Consider the following 22,878-nt stretch of genomic DNA (forward strand, 5'->3'; position numbering starts at 1 on the left):
CATTAGTAAGCAAAAACATCACATAACACATCAACTAAATAACATCCAAACCAGACACACGCCATCTTGACATTGACACCTCAGTGACACAGTCTGCGTCCCAAAAGGCACCCTATTCTCTATATACTGCACAACTTTTGACCACACCATATGGGCCCAGGTCAAAAGTAGCCCTATGTAGGGAATAGAGAGCCATTTGAAACTCAGACAAAGTAAAGGCCATTTGGCTGTGCTGCAGGGGGCCTTGCCTTGAGGTTCTGCCCGTCGAAGGGCAGTGATCCGCTGACCAGAGTGTAGAGGATGACCCCCAGGCTCCAGATGTCCACCTCAGGCCCGTCGTACTTCTTCCCCTGGAACAGCTCCGGAGCGGCGTAGGGAGGGGAGCCACAGAACGTGTCCAGCTTGTTGCCCATGGTGAACTCGTTACTGAAGCCAAAGTCTGCAATCTTGATGTTGGAGTCGGCATCCAGCAAGAGGTTCTCAGCCTGAGGAGACAAGTGAAGATAGCCGAGTGCAGCTTTAAGGACTGAGAGTTTGTTCAATTCAGGCTGAGTTTGTATGCTCATTTCAGGAAAGCAATTATCAGTGTTTCACATATGTTAATGAATTGATATTGATGTATAATATCAATGAGTGATTGTCATTTTGGACAATGAAAAGGGGCCCATGTCATCAGGTCTGAACCGGTCACGTACTTTAAGGTCCCTGTGAACAATGTTCTTCAGGTGACAGTAGTGTACAGCAGACACAATCTAGATAGATATATATAGAGAGAGAGGGAGAGGGGGGAGAGAGCGAGAGAGACAGAGAGAGTGGGAGAGAGAGAGAGAGAAAGAAGGGGAGTGAGACAAGTCACAGTAAAAAAGCCAAACACAGACACTGACATACAAGCTTACAATAATGCTCGCAATGTAATACAGGCCAACTCAGCACCATTCACCGGCTTTTGTTGCGATTATACATTTTTGGTCGCGTCTCACCTGACGGAATTTGGCCCGCGCCTCTTTCTCTTTCATTCTCCCATGGGACACGAGGTAGTCAAACACTTCACCTGAGGGAGAGAGACAAACCACATCAACAAACAGAGAAGCAGGCTTACAACACCCTGTCTGGTTGAATAGTCTATAATTGAGGCACTTATAGCGTATATTTGTGACTTATATCCGCGGGGCGGGAGGGTTAATGGTCATGAAATGAAGGGAGGGTGGTGGACGTGTTGAATAAAGACAAAATGATACATTCAGAAATGTATCATTCTTGTGCAATTCATATCTGGAGGCTACAATAAGGTTTTTCTTTCATTACTTTTATCTGCTGTTAGTGTGCAGATTAAGCTTTAGGGCCTAACTGTACGCTCGCAGACTACACGCCAATTGCCAAATACTTTTGAGAACTTAGGCAGAAAAAGTTAACTTCGGTCCACAGAGGCAAAAAGGACAATGCGGGAGTTTAATTCGATAAGAGAAAAGCTGCGAAATGGAAAGTTGAAAATAAAACGAAGGGAGGGACAGGAGAGTAGTCTAATGTTGGGGAACGATTTGGTGAAGTGGTAAGATGATAGCAGTGCTGGCTATGTTATGTGTGATGATTATGAGGCGCTATACAAATTCAACGGTCACAAGACGGGGACTTCCAAATGGCCCGTCAAGGGAACTACTGTTCAGGTGGGTTAAATGGAATAGTAGCCTGAAATCTGGACACTGAATGTAGGTCTATAACCTCTCAAATATAACATGAACTCCTGCAGAATTAAGCATTACTTACAGTGAAATTATACACCAAATGTACATTTTGACACTAGAATATGATTTCTTTCTTTCAGTATCTTGAAAGAATGAATTTGCAGTTAGGGACCATCTGTAAAGGTGCACTCTTTACTGCAATCTTATCAGAAACATGTAGGGGAGTTTCACAGCTTTACATTTTCTTAAAACAGGTTAAACTGATGTCATTTGGAAATCCCTTTTTAAAACATTTATTTATTTATTGCATTTTCTTCCGGCGAGTGAAGCAGAGAAGCAGAGATGAAAGAGAAAACTTTACCAATGTCAGCTAGATTGAAGCATCCATTCTATCAATTTATGACATTATTCTGGTGAGCAGGGTTTCTTTAGTCTTCCAGGGCAACAAGTAATGACAGAAGAGAATCTGCATTTATCTAATTATAGAAGTTGATAGACATTGACTAACAAATAGCCTGCAAAAATGTTGGAAATTATAAGCAGTAACATATGCCTATAAAAAATGTTGCCATCTCTGACTGTATAGCACATTTTCTATATTTGCAGATTAGGGTCGGGTGCGAACCTCAGATCTACACTTTACGACATGTAGTCGGGCGGTTGCGGATGGGTTATTAGAAATTGCGGGCCGGTGCAGGTGAACAAACTGCTGATTCGCGCACCCCTACTGTATATATAGTGTGTTTAGAAGAGTTATACTATAATGATATTGTAATTCTATGAGGCACACAGTAAGTGAGTGAGTGAGTGTGTGTGCGATGACGGCATTATGCCACAATATACCAGAGAAATTGCAATGTTAGAATTAAGGAGAACATAAAACAAATATGAAAAAATATGCTTAATTGTAACATAAACCGGATAGGTGCAGTACGGATAGGTCAGCATACACAGCTGTAGGATCATAAGTGAGATGGATTATTAAATTGAGCCTGATCTGGGATCAGTATCTTCATCATGGAGCCTATTGGGCCTCATTCATCTCAGTGATCCCTGGCCCTATGGTTGACTTTGGGTCATTTACTGAGCGATTATTGACCGGCTAACAAAAAGATGAGAGGAGTGAGAGGAAGATGATGACAGAGAGAGAGAGATGGAGGGGGGAGAGAGAGGCAGAGATAGAGAGAAATAAAGAGAAAGCGAGGGGCAACGAGAGAGAGAAAGAGCAAGTGAAAAAGCGAGAGAGAGAGAGAGGCAGAGAGAAAAATGGAGAGGGCGGCAGAGAAAGGGAAAGAAAGAAAGAGGCAAAGGGTGATAGAACGAGAGAGAGAGAGCGAGAGAAGTTATGAAGTACAGGGAGCCACTGTCACATCTGGATACCTTATTGATGTGACGGATGCATGGGCATGTATGTCTACATGTCTGTGACCCATGCACGTATTTGGGAATATGTGGTGGTGTGTGAGAGAGTTGAGAGTGACTTAATAATTGAGTGCACGAGTGTGTGTGTTGTGTTTATAAACAGTGCTTCATAAACAGAATAAAGTGCTTCATGCTAGAGGGCACATCCACTGTGAGAAAAGCAGTGAGGCTGAGATCAGGAGGGGGCACATGCTTGGCTCTTAGCTCCTTATTTGGCAAGAAACAGAATGGGAGGAAAAATTGACAATCGAGCGGAGAGGGGATTAGAGAAGGGAGGTGGGGGGGGGGCACAAGCAAAGAGAAGAATGGGGAGAAAGTGAACATGAAGGAAGGGGAGAGACAATGACAGTGCAGAGGGAGGGAGGAGGGCGGTCAAAAGACAATCGATGGGTCAGAGGTACCGGGGAGTGGGAAAGCGTGAGGGTGGGGTGGAGAGAAAACGGATGAGAAAGAGAAATAGAGGAGAGTGGGGATACTGATTGAGGGGAGGTACTCTGCTCACCCCCACTGGCGTACTCCATTATCAGATAGAGCGTATTCTCTGTCTCGATCACCTCAAACAGCTGCACTGTAACACACACACAGACAACTCAGTATAGTGGCACAGACAAACACACACAGTTCCTAATGCACAAAGTGATTGACTGTGTGTTCCTTAGAGAAGGGAGATGTGCTGTAAATGCCAACAGTATGGTACAGCAGTTTATGGTTCAGCTGCATGCAGTACTAAATGTGACTGTGCGCTTTATAATAAATGGAGGTAGTCTACTTGTCCTGGCTTTACATGAGCGACTGCACCCTATTGCCTTTATAGTGCACTATGTTTGACCAGGGCGCATAGGGAATATGGTGCTATTTGGGAAACACCCTCTGTCCATTACAGGGGCAGCACGAGGGTGTCTGGGGGACTGTATCCCCCTGGAAAGGAGGATCATTTTGAGTTCAGTGGGGGACTATTGTCCATATCACATGCCTTGACTCCTGCTCAGCATCTGTTTTGACAGTAAAGGGGAACATTGCGTGAGGATGGCTGTTAGGCTGATGATGTTCTGGGGTGGGGTATGCCCTGCGGCTCTACACCCTGGGGAGATTAGTGTAGCCGAGGCACTTACCGATATTTGGGTGGTTGAGGCCTTTCATGATGCGTACCTCTCTGAAGAGCTGGAGGAAAGAGAGAGAGCAGAAGCGAGTTAAAAGAATGGTATTTCATTATTCAAGTATTTTTTTCCCCCAGAATTGGAACTCTTCACAGTCACACTGATATATATATATATATATTATAGTGCATATGAAGATAGGCAAGAAAGTGGGGGATGATCACAATCCCTGATTCATAATATAAGAACTGAACATCAGACAGGCGGATAGGAGGAGGTTAGCCCGCCTCCACCACTGTCACTCATTTATTCATTCATAATGAAGCTCAGCTGCTTTTCGGTAAATGGACGCACCTCCCCCTCCAACACTTGCTAGCTTTCTGCTAATTAGAGAGAGGACCACTCCAGGGACAGCCTGACTAGACAGAGTACCTCTCTCCCTCGACAGAGCCTCCCTCCCCACAGGAGGTGCTGCTGCTTTTAGCCTCTTCTAATTCTAGAAATGGTGGGGACACCACATCACATAGTTGCTGCAATGGTGGTGCGGCACGGGCACCGTCTGCCGCAGCTGTGTGTGAGTCAATGCCCTGTGGTTATGAGGTGACACACAATCGTATATACACACAGTCTCACACCCAAAATATTCCCACACACACACGGCCCTCCCTCGAACACGTTCACAAGCCTCCTTTCCTGGTTGTGACATCTGCTGTAAGTGGGGGAACTGGGATCGCTGACGGCATCTTGGGGATAATTATAGTGTGTGTGTGCACCAGCACAGAGAGTCCTCTCTTTCAACTGTATATGTTGAGACTGGGTGACGAGGCATCGGCTTGCTCTGACCACGTAAAGGGGAATCAGTGAGCGACTGTGTCACAAGGGCTGGGTTTGTGGGAGGGGGAAAAGAAAGACTTCAATAAAGACAGAAATAGAGACAGACACAAAGTTATATTTCCTATTGTATTAGTGTGAGTGGAAACAAGAGGAGGAAAGAGAGTAAGGGAAAAAGACAGGAAGGATAGGGAAAGAAACACACACAATGGATGGAATGTGCTGATGGTTGTGTGAGAAGGCGGCCAGCTTCCTTAGAAGTTTGAGCCCATTCTTCCAAAACACATAGCGTCACCCAGGGAGCTGCGTTTCACCATGCCTCTTTCTCAGCCCCCCTATGCTCGATCCTGTGATTCCGGCCTTCGACGGCAGCTTTCAAACAAGATATCTGCACACGGAATTGGCAAGAGTAAAGTTGCTAGGATTATCTATGTATTTTGGGTTGCCTTGAGGACAGAGGGAAACAGAGAGAAGGAAACTGTGAACGATTCAAATGTGTATGCCTCAGGGACTGTGCAAACAAATGACTAATGTCTCAAATAAACATGCACCAACAGAACAGAGCTGGGCTGATTGGTGTACAGTGTCCTGATTCAATGATTTAAATTACGCTCGTATAAATAATACGAGGAAAAATATCTAAGGATATGGCCAGGGGAAGGAGAAGTAAAAAAAATATGAACATAGATTGTTTGTGGTGTTACTTACGGGGGAAAGTTCCATCATAGCATAATGTAAGCATAACTGTCTACTTCCTGGTAGTGATGTAATAATACATGGAGGATGCCATAACAATGCGTGTTGCTTGAGGCGACTGGATGAGCCAACCTTCAGCATGGACATTACCAAACAGATTCCTGGTATTCAATGGCCCCCATTGTCCCGAGGACAAACTCAATATAGCTCCTATCGTCGGAACAATAGCCACGCTCTCCCTTTCGTGCTGTTGCACTGCAAAGTGACCTGCCTAAACCAGTACGGAGACATGTTCACACAAAAACACAGTATGTGATGCAACACAAGATGTTGATCGGTTTGTCGCTGCGCCACATGATTTTAAAAAAGCAGGCGGTGTCCACAGACCCACTTTTGTTTACCAAGTTCAACTTCAAGTAGAGGGCTGGTTTAGTGTTGTTGTACTAATGTATTGTGCATTTGTATCCAGGACCCTGCACTGAATGTAAATATTTATCAAAACCCAACAAATATACAGTGGACTATAGGCTAGTGATACATGACTGTAGGATATAGGCTAGTGAGATGAAACACCGTACAGGGAAAAAAACCTTCTGAGAAACCATGTTCTTGAAAAAAACAATTCAGGCGGCAAATCTGACTCGCTGATTCCCTTGTTATCAATTGTCAAAGCCAAAGTTATTAGACGGTTATTTTCAGTGCCAAAGTTATTAGATGCCTGTGCAGGGCAGCTGGACACCACCATGGATCTGCTGGTGGGCATGTGGCTGTCTGAGAGAATCAGCCTCTGTGAAGCAGACATGTTACATAATAGTGCTGCTAATGTGGACCAGAGCTACTGTGAGTGCCACAAAGTATACATTCAGTGTCCACAAACACACCCCACCGAGGGGATGTCTTATTATCATTTAAATGACATGATGCATCTCCATGCGTGAACATACCATCCAAATCAAAACACAGTCCCACATCCCTTGAGACTGTCTGTAATTGAATTGAGAAGAACAGAGCGTATCAGCTGTTCACCTGAGCTCTAAAGATAATAATCAGATAAGCCCGTCTCTCCTCTCCTCCTCCGCTGCCTCCTTGCTCTTTCTCTCTTCAGTCATATCCCCCTCCCTTCTATCTAGCACTTTCTCCCTCTCTCGCAAGCCCATAAATGACTTCCTGGTCCATTCCCTTGGCAGTGGCCCTACGTCACTGTTGCCATGCCAACCCCGGTACCAAAGCCAGACTCTCTAGTCCTTGTCCCATCCCCAGGCCAGTCTCTTCCCAAGGAATTACTCCACCCCACCCCACCTCTGCCCTGCCTTGCCTGCCACCCACAGCACATGACAGGCCAGGGGGTGGGACAGCCTATCGACAGTATGCATCTGTCTAATGCAGGCCTCCCTCCCTCCTCCCTCCCACCCTGTCCGTCCCCGCGGGCGTCACACCGGAAGCCGTTCTCGCTCTGAAGCAGAAAACAGAGAGAGAACAACAAGGCAGAATTAATCAACTCTGAGCTCCCTCTGGTTTTTCACCTGTTTTGCATGTGGATTTGCACAAAGCAGTTTACTAAGTTGTCTCTGTCTCTCTCGTTCTCTCTGTGTGTCATTGTGGGTCGAGGTTACGGGGGGTGGGGTGGGGGGGGCAGTCAGTGGTGGACACAGGCAGTTGTTGAACACAAGGCTGTGTTTTTGTCTGGGCCGCATCCTCGCGGGCCTCACTCGGACCATTTAATCCAGGCCTTGTGTCTGAGCTCTCGCCTGAACAATCACACGCACAGTCGCATACACACACACAGGCAAAGTATGCCTGCACAGGACACACACATATACACACTCGCTATACCCACACACAGACATTTTTGTAAATTGCTTCAACAAATATTTGACACAACCACATTGCGCACGTACAGTCGCACACAAGCACACACCTCCTCCCCCTGACCACACTGTCATGTGACCAGAGAGAGAGCCAGAGAGAAAGCGAGCGAGAGAGGTAAACGGAACACACAGGCTCCCCTCTGAAATGACTCAGCAGAGCCACTGAATAACCTCCTCTTTCTCTGAAAGAGACGTCTATCCACCAACAGCCAACCCAGCCGTCGACCATGAATGACTGTTCCCTCCCTCCCTGCAAAAACAATAACATCTGATGCAAGTGACACAGCCTACTGTCTATAACCCCCACCCCACCAATAGAATACCCCTCCACCCCTCCCTCCCTACTCTAAACCTCTCCCCACACACCCCAGCCCCCCTTAATGTCCCTGTGGGACCCAGGCTGCTCCTCTGGGAAAGGGGTGTGATTAAGCAGAGGAGAGGCCTTTCATGTTGGACACTGTGGTGAGGGGTGTTCCAAGGCCCCAGCTGTTGTCAACATGGCCCCTCAACAGAGACCTCGTTACAAGCCCATCTAAAACCACACAGTCACTTTGGAAGGAAGGGCCTGAGAATACACTGGGCCTGGATGGGACTGTGTGGTTTCCAAGGTATCTTGTGAACCAATAATGCATCAACAATATCTGTCTGGCCAGCAGCCCCAGGGGCCATGGCTCAGGTGAGGGGTGCCCAGGGGCCAGGACAATTTTTAAAATGTAATTACCCTTTATTTAACTAGGCAAGTCAGTTAAGAATAAATTCTTATTTACAATGATGGCCTACCCCGGGCTAACCCAGATGACGCTGGGCCAATTGTGCGCCACCCTATGGGACTCCCAAACGCGGCCGGTTGTGATTCAGCCTGGAATCAAACCAGGGTCTGTAGTGACACCTCTAGCACTGAGATGCAGTGCCTTAGACCGCTGCGCCACTCGGGAGCCTACAGGTGTTTCCATCTGGATTGAGTTTGCCCTGTGTAGCACCCACATGCATGGAGGGTAGATTGGGTTCAATGTTCAAACACACATTGGTGACTATTGGTATGGCATAATTCCAGCCAGCCTCAGCTAAAATATACCTTCAGTTTAAGATAGGACACACTTAGATTCACGTTTCATTTAAGTTTTTGAATGATTCATGGATGGTAATAATAAGCAATAGCTTCTTTCAGGACTGCACCTCATGTTTATTTGACCATAGTTTAGGACTGGATGTCCTATAATGTAACTGTAACACAGAGACTGACAGATTAAAATCTACACAGAGCATGAGGTAGTACAACCTTGTTTGGCAAGAAGCAATAAAACTCATTCAAGTCACATGCCTATCCAGAACTACAGCAACTGATTTCAATTGTTTCCTGTAAAGGGTAGCAACAACAATCAATAGATCCCAAACAAAAAAGACACCACAGTCCATGTCGGCATCCCAAAATGGCACCCTATTCCCGTAGGGCTCTGGTCAAAAGTAGTGTACTACAGTGCCTTCAGAAAGTATTCATACCCCTTGACTTATTCCACATTTTCTTGTGTTACAGACTGAATTCTAAACTGATTAAATTGACTTTTTTCCCCTCACCCATCTACACCCAATTCTCCATAATGAAAAAGTTAAAACATGTTTTCAGAAATGTTTGCTAATTTATTGAAAATGAAACACAGAACTATCTCATGTAAATAAGTATTCACATCCCTGAGTCAATACATGTTAGAATCACCTTAGTCATCAATTACAGCTGTGAGTCTTTCTGGTAAGTCTCTAAGAGCTTTGCAAACCTGGATTTTGCAATATTTGCACATAATTATTTTATTCTTCAAGCTGTCAAGTTGGTTGTTGCTAGATGGCCATTTTCAAGTCTTGCCATAGATTTTCAAGCCAATTTAAGTCAAAACTGTAACTAGACCACTCAGGAACATTCAATGTCATCTTGGTAAGCAACTCCAGTGTATATTTGGCCTTGTGTTTTAGGTTATTGTCCTGCTGAAAGGTGAAGTTGTCTCCCTGTGTCTGTTGGAAAGCAGACTGAACCAGGTTTCCTCTAGTGTTTTGCCTGTTAGCACTATTCTGTTTATTTTTTATCCTAAACTCCCTAGTCCTTGCCGATGACAAGCATACCCATAACATGATGCAGCCACCACCATGCTTGAAAATATGAAGAGTGGTACTCAGTGATGTGTTGAATTGGATTTGCCCCAAACATAACACTTTGTATTCAGGACAAAGTTAATTTCTATGCCACATTTGTTTTCTTCAGTTTTACTATAGTGATTTGTTGCAAACAGGATACGTGTTTTGGAATATTTGTATTCTGTACATGCTTCCATCGTTTCACTCTGTCTTTTAGGTTAGTATTGTGTAGTAACTACAATGTTGTTGATCCATCCTCAGTTTTCTCCTATCACAGCCATTAAACTCAGTAACTGTTTTAAAGTCACCATTGGCCTCATGGTAAAATCCCTGAGCGGTTTCCTTCCTCTCAGACAACTGAGTTAGGAAGGACGCCTGTGTCTGACTAGGTGTATTGATACACCATCCAAAGTGTAATTAATAACTTCACCATGCTTTTCTTTTTTTCAACTACCAATAGGTGCCCTTCTTTGTGAGGTATTGGAATACCTCCCTGGTCTTTGTGATTGAATCTGTGTATGAAATTCACTGCTCGACTAAAAGATCTTACAGATAATTGTCTGGGGTACAGAGATGAGGTAGTCATTCAAAAATCATGTTAAACACTATTATTGCACACAGAGTCCATGCAACTTATTATGTGACTTGTTAAGCAAACGTTTACTCCTGAACTTATTTAGGCTTGTCATAACAAAGGGGTTGAATACTTATTGACTCAAGACATTTCAGTTTTTCCTTTTGTTATTAATTTGTAACAATTCTGAAAAACATAATTCCACTCTGACATTATGGGGTATTGTGTTTAGGCCAGTGATACAAAATCTCAATTGAATCCATTTTAAATTCAGGCTGTTACACAACAAAGTGTGGAAAAAGTCAAGGAGTATGAATACTTTCTGAAGGGAATAGGGTGCCATTTAGGACGCACTCCATGGGCAACAATTAATAAACTGGATTACTGCATATATTCTGACCCCTGGATGAACAGAATGAAAACCCCTCTTCCCATCATCCTTCAACAGTGTGGGAAAATATCCCGCCCCCATCTGTATTAATTATTTTAATATCTTAATGATACACACTACCCTCTGATACACAAACATACTGTCAGGCGGCATCATTATCTCGAGTGCCGCAGCGGGCTAAGGCACTGCATCTCAGTGCTAGAGGCGTCACTGCAGTCCCTGGTTCGATTCTAGGCTGCATCACATCCGGCCGTGATTGGGAGTCCCATAATGCGGCGCACAATTGGCCCAGCGTCGTCCGGGTTTGGCCGGGGTAGGCCGTCATTGTAAATAAGAATTTAATCTTAACTGACTTGCCTAGTTAAATAAAGTTTAAATAAATAAAATAAATACAAATAAAATATCCCTTTCTCTACAACACACACACCAACGCGGGCACACACACACACACTCCGTCTGTGCTCTTTGGTTCTGCCTCATCTCATGGTCGCTTGCTTTCTCAGGATCCCAGCTCCAGTACCCTGGCCCCCTGGAGGCCCCCACCCCTTCTAGGTTCGGCTGACCCCATTGTTCGTCTGTCTGGAATGCTGCTCCTGACTGAAGGGGCCTGATAGAGGGATAACAACTCCTCCCGCCTCGTCCCTGTCTGCATCCCTCTCCCAGCGTCGGATGGCTGCCTCCCGAATGGCTCTGTGGACCATGCTGAAGCTGCTGGGAAAATACACTGTGTGTGTGTGTTTCAGCTGCCGGGGATCCCCCATGCAGCCCCTAATGGGATTAGAGGGAGAGTGAGTGAGTTTAGGGGGGCGGTGGGCCAACATGGAGCATTGCTGCTGCAGCCCTGCTGTCACTGTCAGATTAAAGCCTGCAGATTGCAACCAGATTACCCCAAGAGTACTGCAGCATGGCAGCTGGCTGGGAGGGGGCGGAGCCTGGGCCCTTAAATCACCTGCCACCGCTTGGGTGTGGGACACTAGCTAATGTGTGGGGCCCAGTCTCCAGAGAGTACATCTGTGGTTACCCTGCATCGCCTGAAGAGAGAAGGGAGGGAGGGATGGATAGAGACAATAAATAAAGTAGGAATAAAGTGGGGCAGGTGACTAATAGAGAGGAGGTCAGAGTGTGCGATGAGAGAGGGAGGGCGAAAAAAAGACAGGGTGGGACAGGGGAGTGTTGCAATACAAGAGAGAGAGAGAGAGAGAGAGCGAGAGAGAGAGAGAGAGAGAGAGAGAGAGAGAGTCACCTGGTGCTCTGGTCTAGTGTGTCCTGAATGGGAGGAGAATAGTGCTGACAGGACAACCGTCTGCCCGTTGCGCTACTGCAGCAGTATCCATCCACCAGTGCACCTCTGCATGCAGAGATCACAAAATGCCCCCCGTCCCCCTCCCTCCCTGCCTGCATCCATCCCCAGTCCCCACCAGGCAACCACTCAACACTGGGGGTGCATCGTTAATGGCCCTCTATTCCCAACAAAAGTAGTGCACTATATAGGGAACAGGGTGCCATTTGGGACTCAGCCTGGACCAGCCGGCATTTATAAGATATATTCTTCAAGAATCAATGGCTACAGTATATAACTACTTTAAAAGTCCAAAATGGATATACTAATCGAAACCGATTTAACCCTATGGTGGCCACTTGATCAATGAAAACTTGAAGGCGGGAGTTTCTTGCAACAATTACAAAATGTCTACAAATATGTTAACTTTACAGGATGTCTGCAAAGCGATAGTAGCTAACTAATTGTGAACAGTATAATTTGCAGTGGCTGGTGCCAGCCATATCTGTATCCGCGGCTGACAAATAATACCTTACACAGAGCCACAATCGATAGCTGTGTGTTTTAAATGGATTCAATTGTCCTAAGTAAGAGCCTGCTCCTGGTGTGCTGACAGGGTGGAAGCACAACGAGGCTAAAGTTTGGTCAACAGATGACGGTTTGGTCCGAATATGTGCAACAGACAAAGATCACCTCGTCAGATGTCTGTGAGAAGATGGTTGATCAAAACATGTTCGCCTAGCAACAGGGAAGCATGAGTGTGATGTCATCCGCATCAATTCTCACATGGGAGGTGTGAATGCCTCACCATGCTCATCAGCACGTATGGACCCTCTCATTAGCAACTGGACTGATTATGATGGGTGACTGGAGTTGCGTCTCAAATGGCACCCTATTCCCTATATAGTGCACTATACAGTGCATTCGGAAAGCATTCAGACCCCTTCACTTTTTTCCACATGTTGTTACGTTACAGCCTTATTCTAAAATTGATTAAATCGTTGTTGTCCCTCATCAATCATAACACAATACTCCATAATGACAAAGCAAACACTGTTTAGAAATTTTAGCACATTTCTTAAAAATAAAACAATTAAATATCCCATTTACATAAGTATTCAGACCCTTTACTCAGTACTTTGTTGAAGCACCTTTGGCATTGATTACAGCCTCAAGATTTCTTGGGTATGACACTACAAGCTTGGCACACCTGTATTTGGGGAGCTTCTCCCATTCTTCGCTGCAGATCCTCTCAAGTTCTGTCAGGTTGGATTGGGAGCGTTGCTGCACAGCTATTTTCAGGTCTCTCCAGAGATGTTTGATCGGGTTCAAGTCCGGGCTATGGCTGGACCACTCAAGGACGTTCAGAGACTTGTCCCAAAGCCACTCCTGCGTTGTCTTGGCTGTGTGCTTAGGGTCGTTGTCCTGTTGGAAGGTGAACCTTCGCCCCAGTCTGAGGTCCTGAGTACTCTGGAGCAGACTTGACGCTTAGCATTCAGGCCAAAGAGTTCAATCTTAGTTTCATCAGGCCAGAGAATCTTGTTTCTCATGGTCTGAGTCCTTTAGGTGCCTTTTGTCCAACTCCAAGCGGGATGTCATGTGCCTTTTACTGAGGAGTGGCTTCCGTCTGGCCACTCTACCATAAAAGCCTGATTGGTGGAGTGCTGCAGAGATGGTTGTCCTTCTGGAAGGTTCTCCCATCTCCACAGAGGAACTCTGGAGCTCTGTCAGAGTGACCATTGGGTTGTTGGTCACCTCCCTGACCAAGGCTCTTCTCCCCCGATTGCTTAGTTTGGCCAGGTGGCCAGCTCTAGGAGGAGTCTCGGTGGTTCCAAACTTCTTCCATTTAAGAATGATGGAGCCCACTGTGTTCTTGGGGACCTTTAATGCTGCAGACATTTTTGGTACCTTTCCCCAGGTCTGTGCCTCGACACAATCCTGTCTTGGAGCTCTACAGACAATTCCTTCGTCCTCATGGCTTGGTTTTTGCTCTGGCATGCACTGTCAACTGTGGGACATTATATAGACAGGTCTGTGCCTTTCTAAATTATGTCCAATCAATTGAATTTACCGCAGGAGGACTCCAATCAAGTTGTAGAAACATCTCAAGGATGATCAATGGAAACAGGATGCACCTGAGCTCAATTTTGAGACTCATAGCAAAGAGTGTGAATACTTATGTAAATAAGGTATTTCTGTCTTTTATTTTTAATACATTTCAAAAAACCTGTTTTCGCTTTGTCATTATGGGGTATTATGTGTAGACTGATGAGGATTATTTATTTTTTAATCCATTTTAGAATAAGGCTGTAATGTAACAAAATGTAGAAAAAGTCAAGGGGTTTGAATACTTTCCAAATGCACTTTAGGGAATAGGGTAAAAACGGGATGCACAATGGGAATAAGCCTGTATGATGTGTGGTCAAACCAAGCTCAAGCCTGCTGTTCAATTGCCTCAAAATGTGGAGGGACATACATACACGATTCAATACATGTCTCTGTCCTCCATTGGTTTTGTCTGAAGAAAGCCTACTACAGTCATACGAGGTCGGGCCAGCATACTAATCTGATTACAGCTTCTCTATGCAATGTATCTATACATAGGCTCCGTCTGCCCATGATCTCTGAGCACACTGGACAGTTATGTGCATCGCTCCATGCTTAAATAGAAATCCACTTAGTTCCACTGAGGGGCAACACATGATACAGCAGCACAGTCCTACAGTTCTCTCTCATATGGACAGCAACATTATCATTGCATAGTTGTCAATGTTCCAAAATCATTGCCCCCATCACTCCCATAGATTTGTAGCTAGTGGTGGCTAAAGTTAGCTGAAGTTTGTAATGGCTGTTTAGAGAAAACAGAACTATGGATTATAGGGATGTGCATATTTCCCTTTTAAGAAGATTCAATACGCATCTAAATACATGGACTCCGATACAGGAACGACATGTTTTGGTTTCAAACGATTGGGTGCGATTAGAGAATGTGTGTGTGTTTGTGTGGTGTGTAAATGATGTATGTCTTTGCTGAATGTACTGTAAGCACCTGAGCAGTGCCATAAGGGAGACTAGACATCTACCACCCCACTACCACTATCAGACTAGGCATCTACCACCCCACTACCACTATCAGACTAGACATCTACCACCCCACTACCACTATGAGACTAGACATCTACCACCCCACTACCACTATCAGACTAGACATCTACCACCCCACTACCACTATCAGACTAGACATCTACCACCCCACTACCACTATGAGACTAGACATCTACCACCCCACTACCACTATGAGACTAGACATCTACCACCCCACTACCACTATCAGACTAGACATCTACCACCCCACTACCACTATCAGACTAGACATCTACCACCCCACTACCACTATCAGACTAGACATCTACCACCCCACTACCACTATCAGACTAGACATCTACCACCCCACTACCACTATCAGACTAGACATCTACCACCCCACTACCACTACGAGACTAGACATCTACCACCCCACTACCACTACGAGACTAGACATCTACCACCCCACTACCACTATCAGACTAGACATCTACCACCCCACTACCACTATCAGACTAGACATCTACCACCCCACTACCACTATCAGACTAGACATCTACCACCCCACTACCACTATCAGACTAGACATCTACCACCCCACTACCACTATCAGATTATTGGGGCAATGTAGACTGTTTTTTGTCCCCCCACTTTGGTTCTGAAATCACCATCACCTTCTAATTAACTTGTCATTTTTGCAGTTTAAGTGTTTTAGCTAGTAATGTATCAATATTTATTGTTTACAAATTAGCTATGACATAGCCAATGAATATATAGCACAATTTTGGATGTCACCCCCAACTCAAAATCGAATGGTTATGACCGTTTGGAAGTTTTTATGAAGTGATCTTCTCTTCTCCTCTCGCTTCGGCTATGCAGTGCGCCTCGCACGTGATTGCTGTCCTTGTTATGAAATTATCAACTTTATCCTGTATATAAAAGAAATGACCATATACATTGATTGTTTAAAGCAAAACTACCAAAACTATTGCTGATGGTGAACCTGAACAATCAGCAGGTATAGCCAGATGAGAGTTGTGTCTCCAGTAGATTACTTTTTTATTCGTTTTTGGTGTGTAATTTTTACCCCCTTTTTCTTCCCAATTTCGTTACTACGATCTTGTCTTATGGCTGCAACTCCCCAACGGGCTCGGGAGAGGCGACGGTCGAGTCATGCGTCCTCCGAAACATGACCCGCCAAGCCGCGCTTTAAACAGAGCATAGATAACAATAACCTAGCAAATGACATAGGTTCAACTAATAAAGCCTAATATCACACAAGCCATTTTAGCATTAGAATGCTGACAGTGTGAATCGCTACATCCCCAATGGATAACAGTTTCTCCTGTATCTGAGAAATAGACTACTTTCACGGTTAGGAACCATCTCAAATCCAAATGGTAAAATCCCGAACTTCCCCTTTAAATGACCCTAAAATCGCTGGTATGTATGCAGCAAAATTATTAGTGCAATCCGGGATCCTTGGGATGTCCCTACCCTAAAACCTGACACCTACCCCAGTGTTTCCCAAACTCGGTCCTCAGGAGCCCAAGGTGGTGCACATTTTTGTTTTTTGTCCTAACACTACACAGCTGATTCAAATGATCAAAGCTTGATGTTTAGTTGATTATTTGAATCAGCTGAGTAGTGCGAGGGCAAAAACCAAAACGTGCACCCCTTGGGGTCCCGAGGACCGAGTTTGGGAAGCCCTGCCTTACCCCAACCATAACACTAACCTTAACCATTTTAAATGTTAACTTCAATGGGGTAGGGACACCCCAAGGATTCTGGATAGCAAGTACGACAGCAAAACCATCAAAACATCCCAGACACTATAAGCCTCCTAGAACTTAGAACTAGGTCAAAGGTCAGGCCATTTCATCATCTCACTGGCCAAATGTCCACCAAAACAATCACACAGGAGTCCACTTGCTGTCACGGTATATTGATATTAGCCTAGTTGTTTAGCCTAGATAGTAGCCTAGGTGTTGAGAAAGTTATCAGTTGTGTAGGAATAGAGTGCAGACAGAGCGCAGGTCAGCATAATATAGTCAATATCAAAACAAAAACCATGATGTTAGGAAGGTTACATTCAAGCTGTTACATTCAAGCAAACCATCATTATCTCAAATGACATGAAGAGAATGGTTCTCAATGCCTCTTGATGCTGTTTGTGTCTTGCAAAACTGTGTGACATCGCATGCTTTGTTAGGCCTCGTTGCCGGACAAGACTTTTAATCATTGCATCTCCAAACTGTTTCTCATGACAACCACACAACAGCACTCACCTTCTGTAGGCTGGTCGGGTTGAGCTGGTTTTTGTCAATGATCTTTATTGCAACCTGAAACGGCGAGAGACAAATCATTACCATCAGTGATAGAAAAACAGTGACATATTCAAGAGCATTAGTAGATCTCAAAGCTCAAACTCCAAAACAAACCAACAGGCCATAAGGCCCCATAAATGGGTTAACAGCGTGATTTGTCTCGGTTAAAGTGTGAGTGAGACTAGGACTGTAAATGTATATGGTTCACTACACACTGCCCTCCAAATGATCCCATTCCATGTCATTAGGTTGAACTTTATGGCAATCCTGTGTAATTATACACCTAAAAACGTGGGTCATGACTTGGGCTAACGTTAAATTATGTTTACAACTACACAGGCCTTAAAAGTCATGACAGACTAGAACAAACCCAGTCTTGTTCTGTCCAAAATGTAAGGGATAATCTCTAAAACTACAACTACCATCCATCCATCCCATATGTTCCATGCTCTCACCACAACCAGCCTGTCAAATGGCCTATTACAAACCTCACTGGCCGTGTGCACTATTCCTACCAGCCTAACCCCATTCTTTAGTCAAGTACCCACTTCTCTACCCCAGCCTCACCCCTCAGTCTAGCCCATCCACACCTCCAGCTCCCAAGCCCAGTCCAGCCCACCCCTCAGTCCAGCCTCACCCCTCAGTCTAGCCCATCCACACCTCCAGCCCCCCAGCCCAATCAAGCCTCACCCCTCAGTCTAGCCCATCCACACCTCCAGCCCCCCAGCCCAGTCAAGCCTCACCCCTCAGTCTAGCCCATCCACACCTCCAGCCCAGTCCAGTCTCACCTCTTTGCCCGTCAAGATGTGCCTGGCCAGCTTGACCTTGGCGAAGTTGCCCTTGCCGATGGTCTTGAGCAGACGGTAGTTGCCGATGTGCGGCTGCTCGTCCGAACACGAGGCGATAGAGTTCCGGCATCGTGCTCCGAGTGATCTGCTCGACCAACCGGTGCTCTTCTCTGAACGGCTCGTCGAGAGAGAGGTATGCTGGGAAAAGAGAGAGGGGTCATAAACAAAATGCAAAACAATCTAGCTGCATCGCATCTTGACACCAATGGCGTGAAATCACATTCTGGGCCAATAGATGATTCTTGAACACATACAAGTGATTTAAGCACACATCATCTAAGAAATTCAGGTGATCTAGAACCCCCAAATGTCTACACGTCTGAAACTACCAAAGGCAACATTTGTAATGGTTTTGTGTAATGGAATTGTTCATGTCGATTGTTGAGTGGCCATGAGTAATGCATCAGTGTCGGTTGAGAAAAACCTGTTGATGGGAAAAGATAACGCTATTGGGCTGATAGTAAATACTGAGCAGCACCAAGCTAGCTAACAGGCTAACACATTAACACGTAGGGGTTAGCAGTGGCTCATGAGGCCTATGGAAGCCAAGGAAGGCAGCTAATCTCATTCCATCCCACATTGCTGGCATTCTTCACACGCATGCTCCTCAGGTCATAGAATAGAAACAAGTGCCGTGGCCCAATTTGGCATCTCCTAATCGATCTGCTCTGGAATGCTCAACACTACACTGTAGCGCACAGCAAGCTGCGTTCACACGCCAACGCGACATGACGGCTCAACATTCCTCCTACACGGTGCCCTGGCTCGTTGGGTTACCCATCGCAGCATGTTCCAAGTCAACAAAGCATAAACGGAGAGATTGGATAACACAATCTATGACAGCATTTGGTAGAATAATTTCAAATAACTATCGACATTGAGAATAGTTTGGATAAGAGTCACAGCATGGTGTCCCTGAAGCAAGTGTCATTTCAGAGAGAGTACACTTTACAATGTAGTGTCACTAATGACTTTATGATACAGTGCCAATGCAGGAGAATTAAGAAAAAGAGAGGGAGGAGGGAAGGGAGAAGTGGAGGGACAAGGTTAAAATATTTTTCATCAACTGAATCATTTAGGTAAGGTGTGGTGAGGGAAGGGACATGTGGGGCCCCTAACGGAATAGGGCAGGAGGGGGGTGCATTCGGGTGGTTTCTAAGATGTGACCTTTTTCCTTTCCTAGTGACTTTACCTTGACCTCATTTGAAAAGATCAGTGTTCAAGGGAAAGCGGGTAGGAAAAGGAAAAGCGAGAAGAGGTTCGCGTTTGAATGAATCAAACCGTCCTCATTTACTCCTCGTTCACTCTGATGTCTATAAACTGAAATATAAATCATGAATGAAGCAACATTTGACGATGTATCCATATTTACAGAGGAACTCACTATAATGAAGATAATTATGATTTTGTGGTATATAAATCGTGTTACGCCAATGTTTCAGAGAACGTCCCAAAATTAGTTTACAGTCAAACCACGACATTATCTTTAGGCGGAGTTATGACGACATTAATCAACAACACTTCCACAAAGACTACTCATCTTCATCCTTGGCAAATTAACGTAGGTAAGGACTAATAGAGCGTCCTTCCCTTTATCATTCAATAAATCTGAAAGCGGTTTTCCTTGCTACCTGTCAAAAACGTCTAGGTCACTTAAGGCATTAGGAACTTTAAATTGCCTCAAAGGACTATTCAATGCACCCAGAGAGATAGACGTGAGATTGAAAAGACAGATGCAGGCGGGGTGAGGCCCACAATCTCATCAGTATCCCTGAGCACAACCAGTTCCCAGCTTAAGACCACAGCCAGGCTAGCACAGGGAAGGCATAGTGTATAACCTACCGACAGAATAGTGCCCACTCATTCCCAGGAGAGATCTCGCTGCCTGACTGAGACCAACTGTCTTTCTTTAAAACACACACGTCATTACCAGCCGTGACCAGGAGTCTCATGGGGCGGCGCACAGTTGGCCCAGCATCGTCCGGGTTAGGGGAGGGTTTGGCCGGAAGGGCTTTACTTGGCTCATCCCGCTCTAGCAACTCCTTGTGGCAGGCCGGGCGCCTGCAGGATGACTTCAGTCGTCAGCTGAACGGTGTTTCCTCTGATACATTGGTGCAGCTGGCTTCTGGGTTAAGCGGGCGGGTGTTAAGAAGCGCGGTTTGGCAGGTAATGTTTCGTAGGACGCATGGCTCGACCTTTGCCCTTCCCGAGCCCGTTGGGGAGTTGCAGCAAACATTTTTTTTTTAAAGAACACAAACACGCAGACACCAACTCACACTACCATAAATGTGCAATGCACACGCAAGCGCACAAGCCTTAACCCCAGATCAGCACATCAGGTGAAACAGAGCATTTGGTGCTGCATCAGACTACTCTTGGCAGAGCCCTTTCAACCCCCCCATCCCCCTCAACCAGTCTGGTTTATCACTCCTCTAATCCACCTGTTCCCATGTCGTGTCCCTCGCTCGTTCGCTCCCACGGGAAGGAGGAGAGCTCCTATTGGGCATCGTCTCCAACCAAGCTCCATTGTCCCTGCCTGCATCCCTATCCCGCTGGGTGTGACAAGCCCTCAAGTTAGCCTCCTTCCCTTCATCTCCCCCTCCCCAAAAACAAATCAATTCGGCTCCCTCTCCTTTCCACACCCGAGCCCAACCCCCTTGTGTCTAGTGTTGGTATATTTCTCTCATTTTTAGCCAACCTCACAATCTGGGTTTCTCTCTTTCCCCCGCCCCCGCCCTTTTCCATTTTCCCCTTTCAAGGAGATCCCATCGATTCTCTCTCTCCGTCCGATTGCCACGCCAATGCATTCAGATAGAGGGATGAAGGCTGAGGGCGGAGGACGAGATGGTGTCGCTGATACATACATAGGGAGACTGGAATGGTGTGTGGGGGGCGCGGCTGGGGATACTCTAACCCCAATAAAACCAAATCACCTTGATATCAAAAATAACTCTCCAAGCTAGGATGTCCTTCTGCACCGTTTTCCTAAAACCAAACTGTCCATGGTTCAATCCACACCTTTTCTAATGACACAACGCAGAATGCATGTTGTAGCAGTGTCGCAGTCCAACAGAGTAGGGTCACAGACAAGTCTTTGAGGTGAAACTGAACAACAGCAAAAACGCCAAACAACAAAAAACAAGTGACTATAAGCCTGTGATTTTTACTTGTTTGTTGCTACAACAATGTTCTGTGTGGGCCATGAGAACCCTGGAGGGTGAAGGCCAGAATAATCAAGTGTGAGAGATTGGATCCGTTTGAGTGTAAACAATAGGGAATGGATAGAATCTCAAATGTTCCACAAAATAACATTCAACCAGCTGAAATAAATGGAAAGTGCTGCTGGGTCAAAACAGAATTAGTCATAGTCAAGTAAGAGATACAGGTCGTGTCATAGCCCACAACTACAACAACAGGAAGTGATATGAACACACCAGTACACCCAACAAGTATGCTATACCTGTTTCTAGTCTAAGTTCTCTCGCTCTCAACCATGTCCTTCTAAAGGAAGCTGGTCAAGAGAGAAAGAATTTCAGGCTCAAGGCTTCACCTCCTTCAGAGGAAAGTAGTCCAGACCCAGTCATGTGATGGCAGCCTGGAGGCACACTCAGTTTCCTGTGCATCACTGGGCAAGGTGAGGCCAGCCCTGAGATATTAGGTCAGTATGGCAACCTACAAGAAATGCATACAGGCCAATAAAAGCCTGTAAGCGTAGGTTAGCATGAGTGCTAACATATATAAGTCATTCTAATAGGCTACATGGCAATCTGTACCATCTGTGTCTATGGGCATACCACTGTAGACAAATGTGAACCACTTCCGTCTTTGAGAAAGGCTGGACAGTGCTTGGGGGCGGTTTGTGTCTATGTTCGCCTCTGATCACATGACTAGTGTGCGGCATAACAAAACAATAGGAGGCATCCTGCTAAGATTTGCAGTTTCGGTCCCCAGGGTGGGGAGGAATGATGATTGGTCAGGGTTGCACCATCCAGCCACCACGCATTCCGTCTTTGCACAATGCCCTCCACCCCATAACTCCCTCTCAGACTTACTCTCTCTGCCTGTGATGAGTGTTTCACTCAGGCTGGATCTGTCCATAGAGTATAATCTCACTGTAACCTCAAGAAAAATATGATGGCATATGAATTGTTACCAGTGACAAAATCTATGTCCCTCTTACCAATGTGTATGGTTGGAATATCTCTGTTCATAAATGCTTGAAATATAGCCTCTCTTGCACCCATCTAAGAGGACTTGGGCAACAGGAAGTTCTGACCCTAGCCAGCGTCACTTACTGTCGTGAAGAGTACGGTGACATGCCATGTTGTCACATCATCAAACTGTGCAGTGTTTCCTGGACTGGCTGACAAGGAAATCCAGCTTGGTAAAAAACAGTGTGAATATGACAGCATCCAGAAATGTTGATAGACTATGGCCAAAACATATATCCCAATATTCACTGGCAGGCAGCTGCATCAGGGAACCTGACTGAACCAATATTAGGCTACTTTATTCACTGGCACCAAGCTAGTAGATACATTGACAGATCTTTTGCTCTGTCGTGCAGAAGTCAGACTGAGCTAGTGAACTATAGTTTATTCTGACCGTATCAATCCTCTTCAATAACTTTTAATTCCACAGCAGTTACAAGTCAG

The 22,878-nt window shown here is 45.5% G+C and overlaps 1 protein-coding gene across 6 annotated transcripts in view; it reads right to left on the reverse strand.

The window, feature by feature from the left end:
* Positions 1–22,878, reverse strand: part of LOC106580867 (MAP/microtubule affinity-regulating kinase 4-like) — a 50,414-nt gene that overhangs the window by 16,741 nt on the left and 10,795 nt on the right. For all 6 annotated transcript variants that reach the window (XM_014162369.2, XM_014162372.2, XM_014162376.2 and 3 more), the window contains exons 2-8: positions 18,164–18,361; positions 17,337–17,390; positions 4,217–4,265; positions 3,607–3,672; positions 981–1,051; positions 696–752; positions 249–485 (exon numbers count right to left, since the gene is read on the reverse strand). In XM_014162369.2, coding sequence (XP_014017844.1) covers positions 249–485; positions 696–752; positions 981–1,051; positions 3,607–3,672; positions 4,217–4,265; positions 17,337–17,390; positions 18,164–18,361 — 732 coding nt within the window. The remainder of the gene's footprint in view (positions 1–248; positions 486–695; positions 753–980; positions 1,052–3,606; positions 3,673–4,216; positions 4,266–17,336; positions 17,391–18,163; positions 18,362–22,878) is intronic.

This window comes from Salmo salar, chromosome ssa20, assembly GCF_905237065.1.
Source record: "Salmo salar chromosome ssa20, Ssal_v3.1, whole genome shotgun sequence".
NCBI lineage: Eukaryota > Metazoa > Chordata > Actinopteri > Salmoniformes > Salmonidae > Salmo > Salmo salar.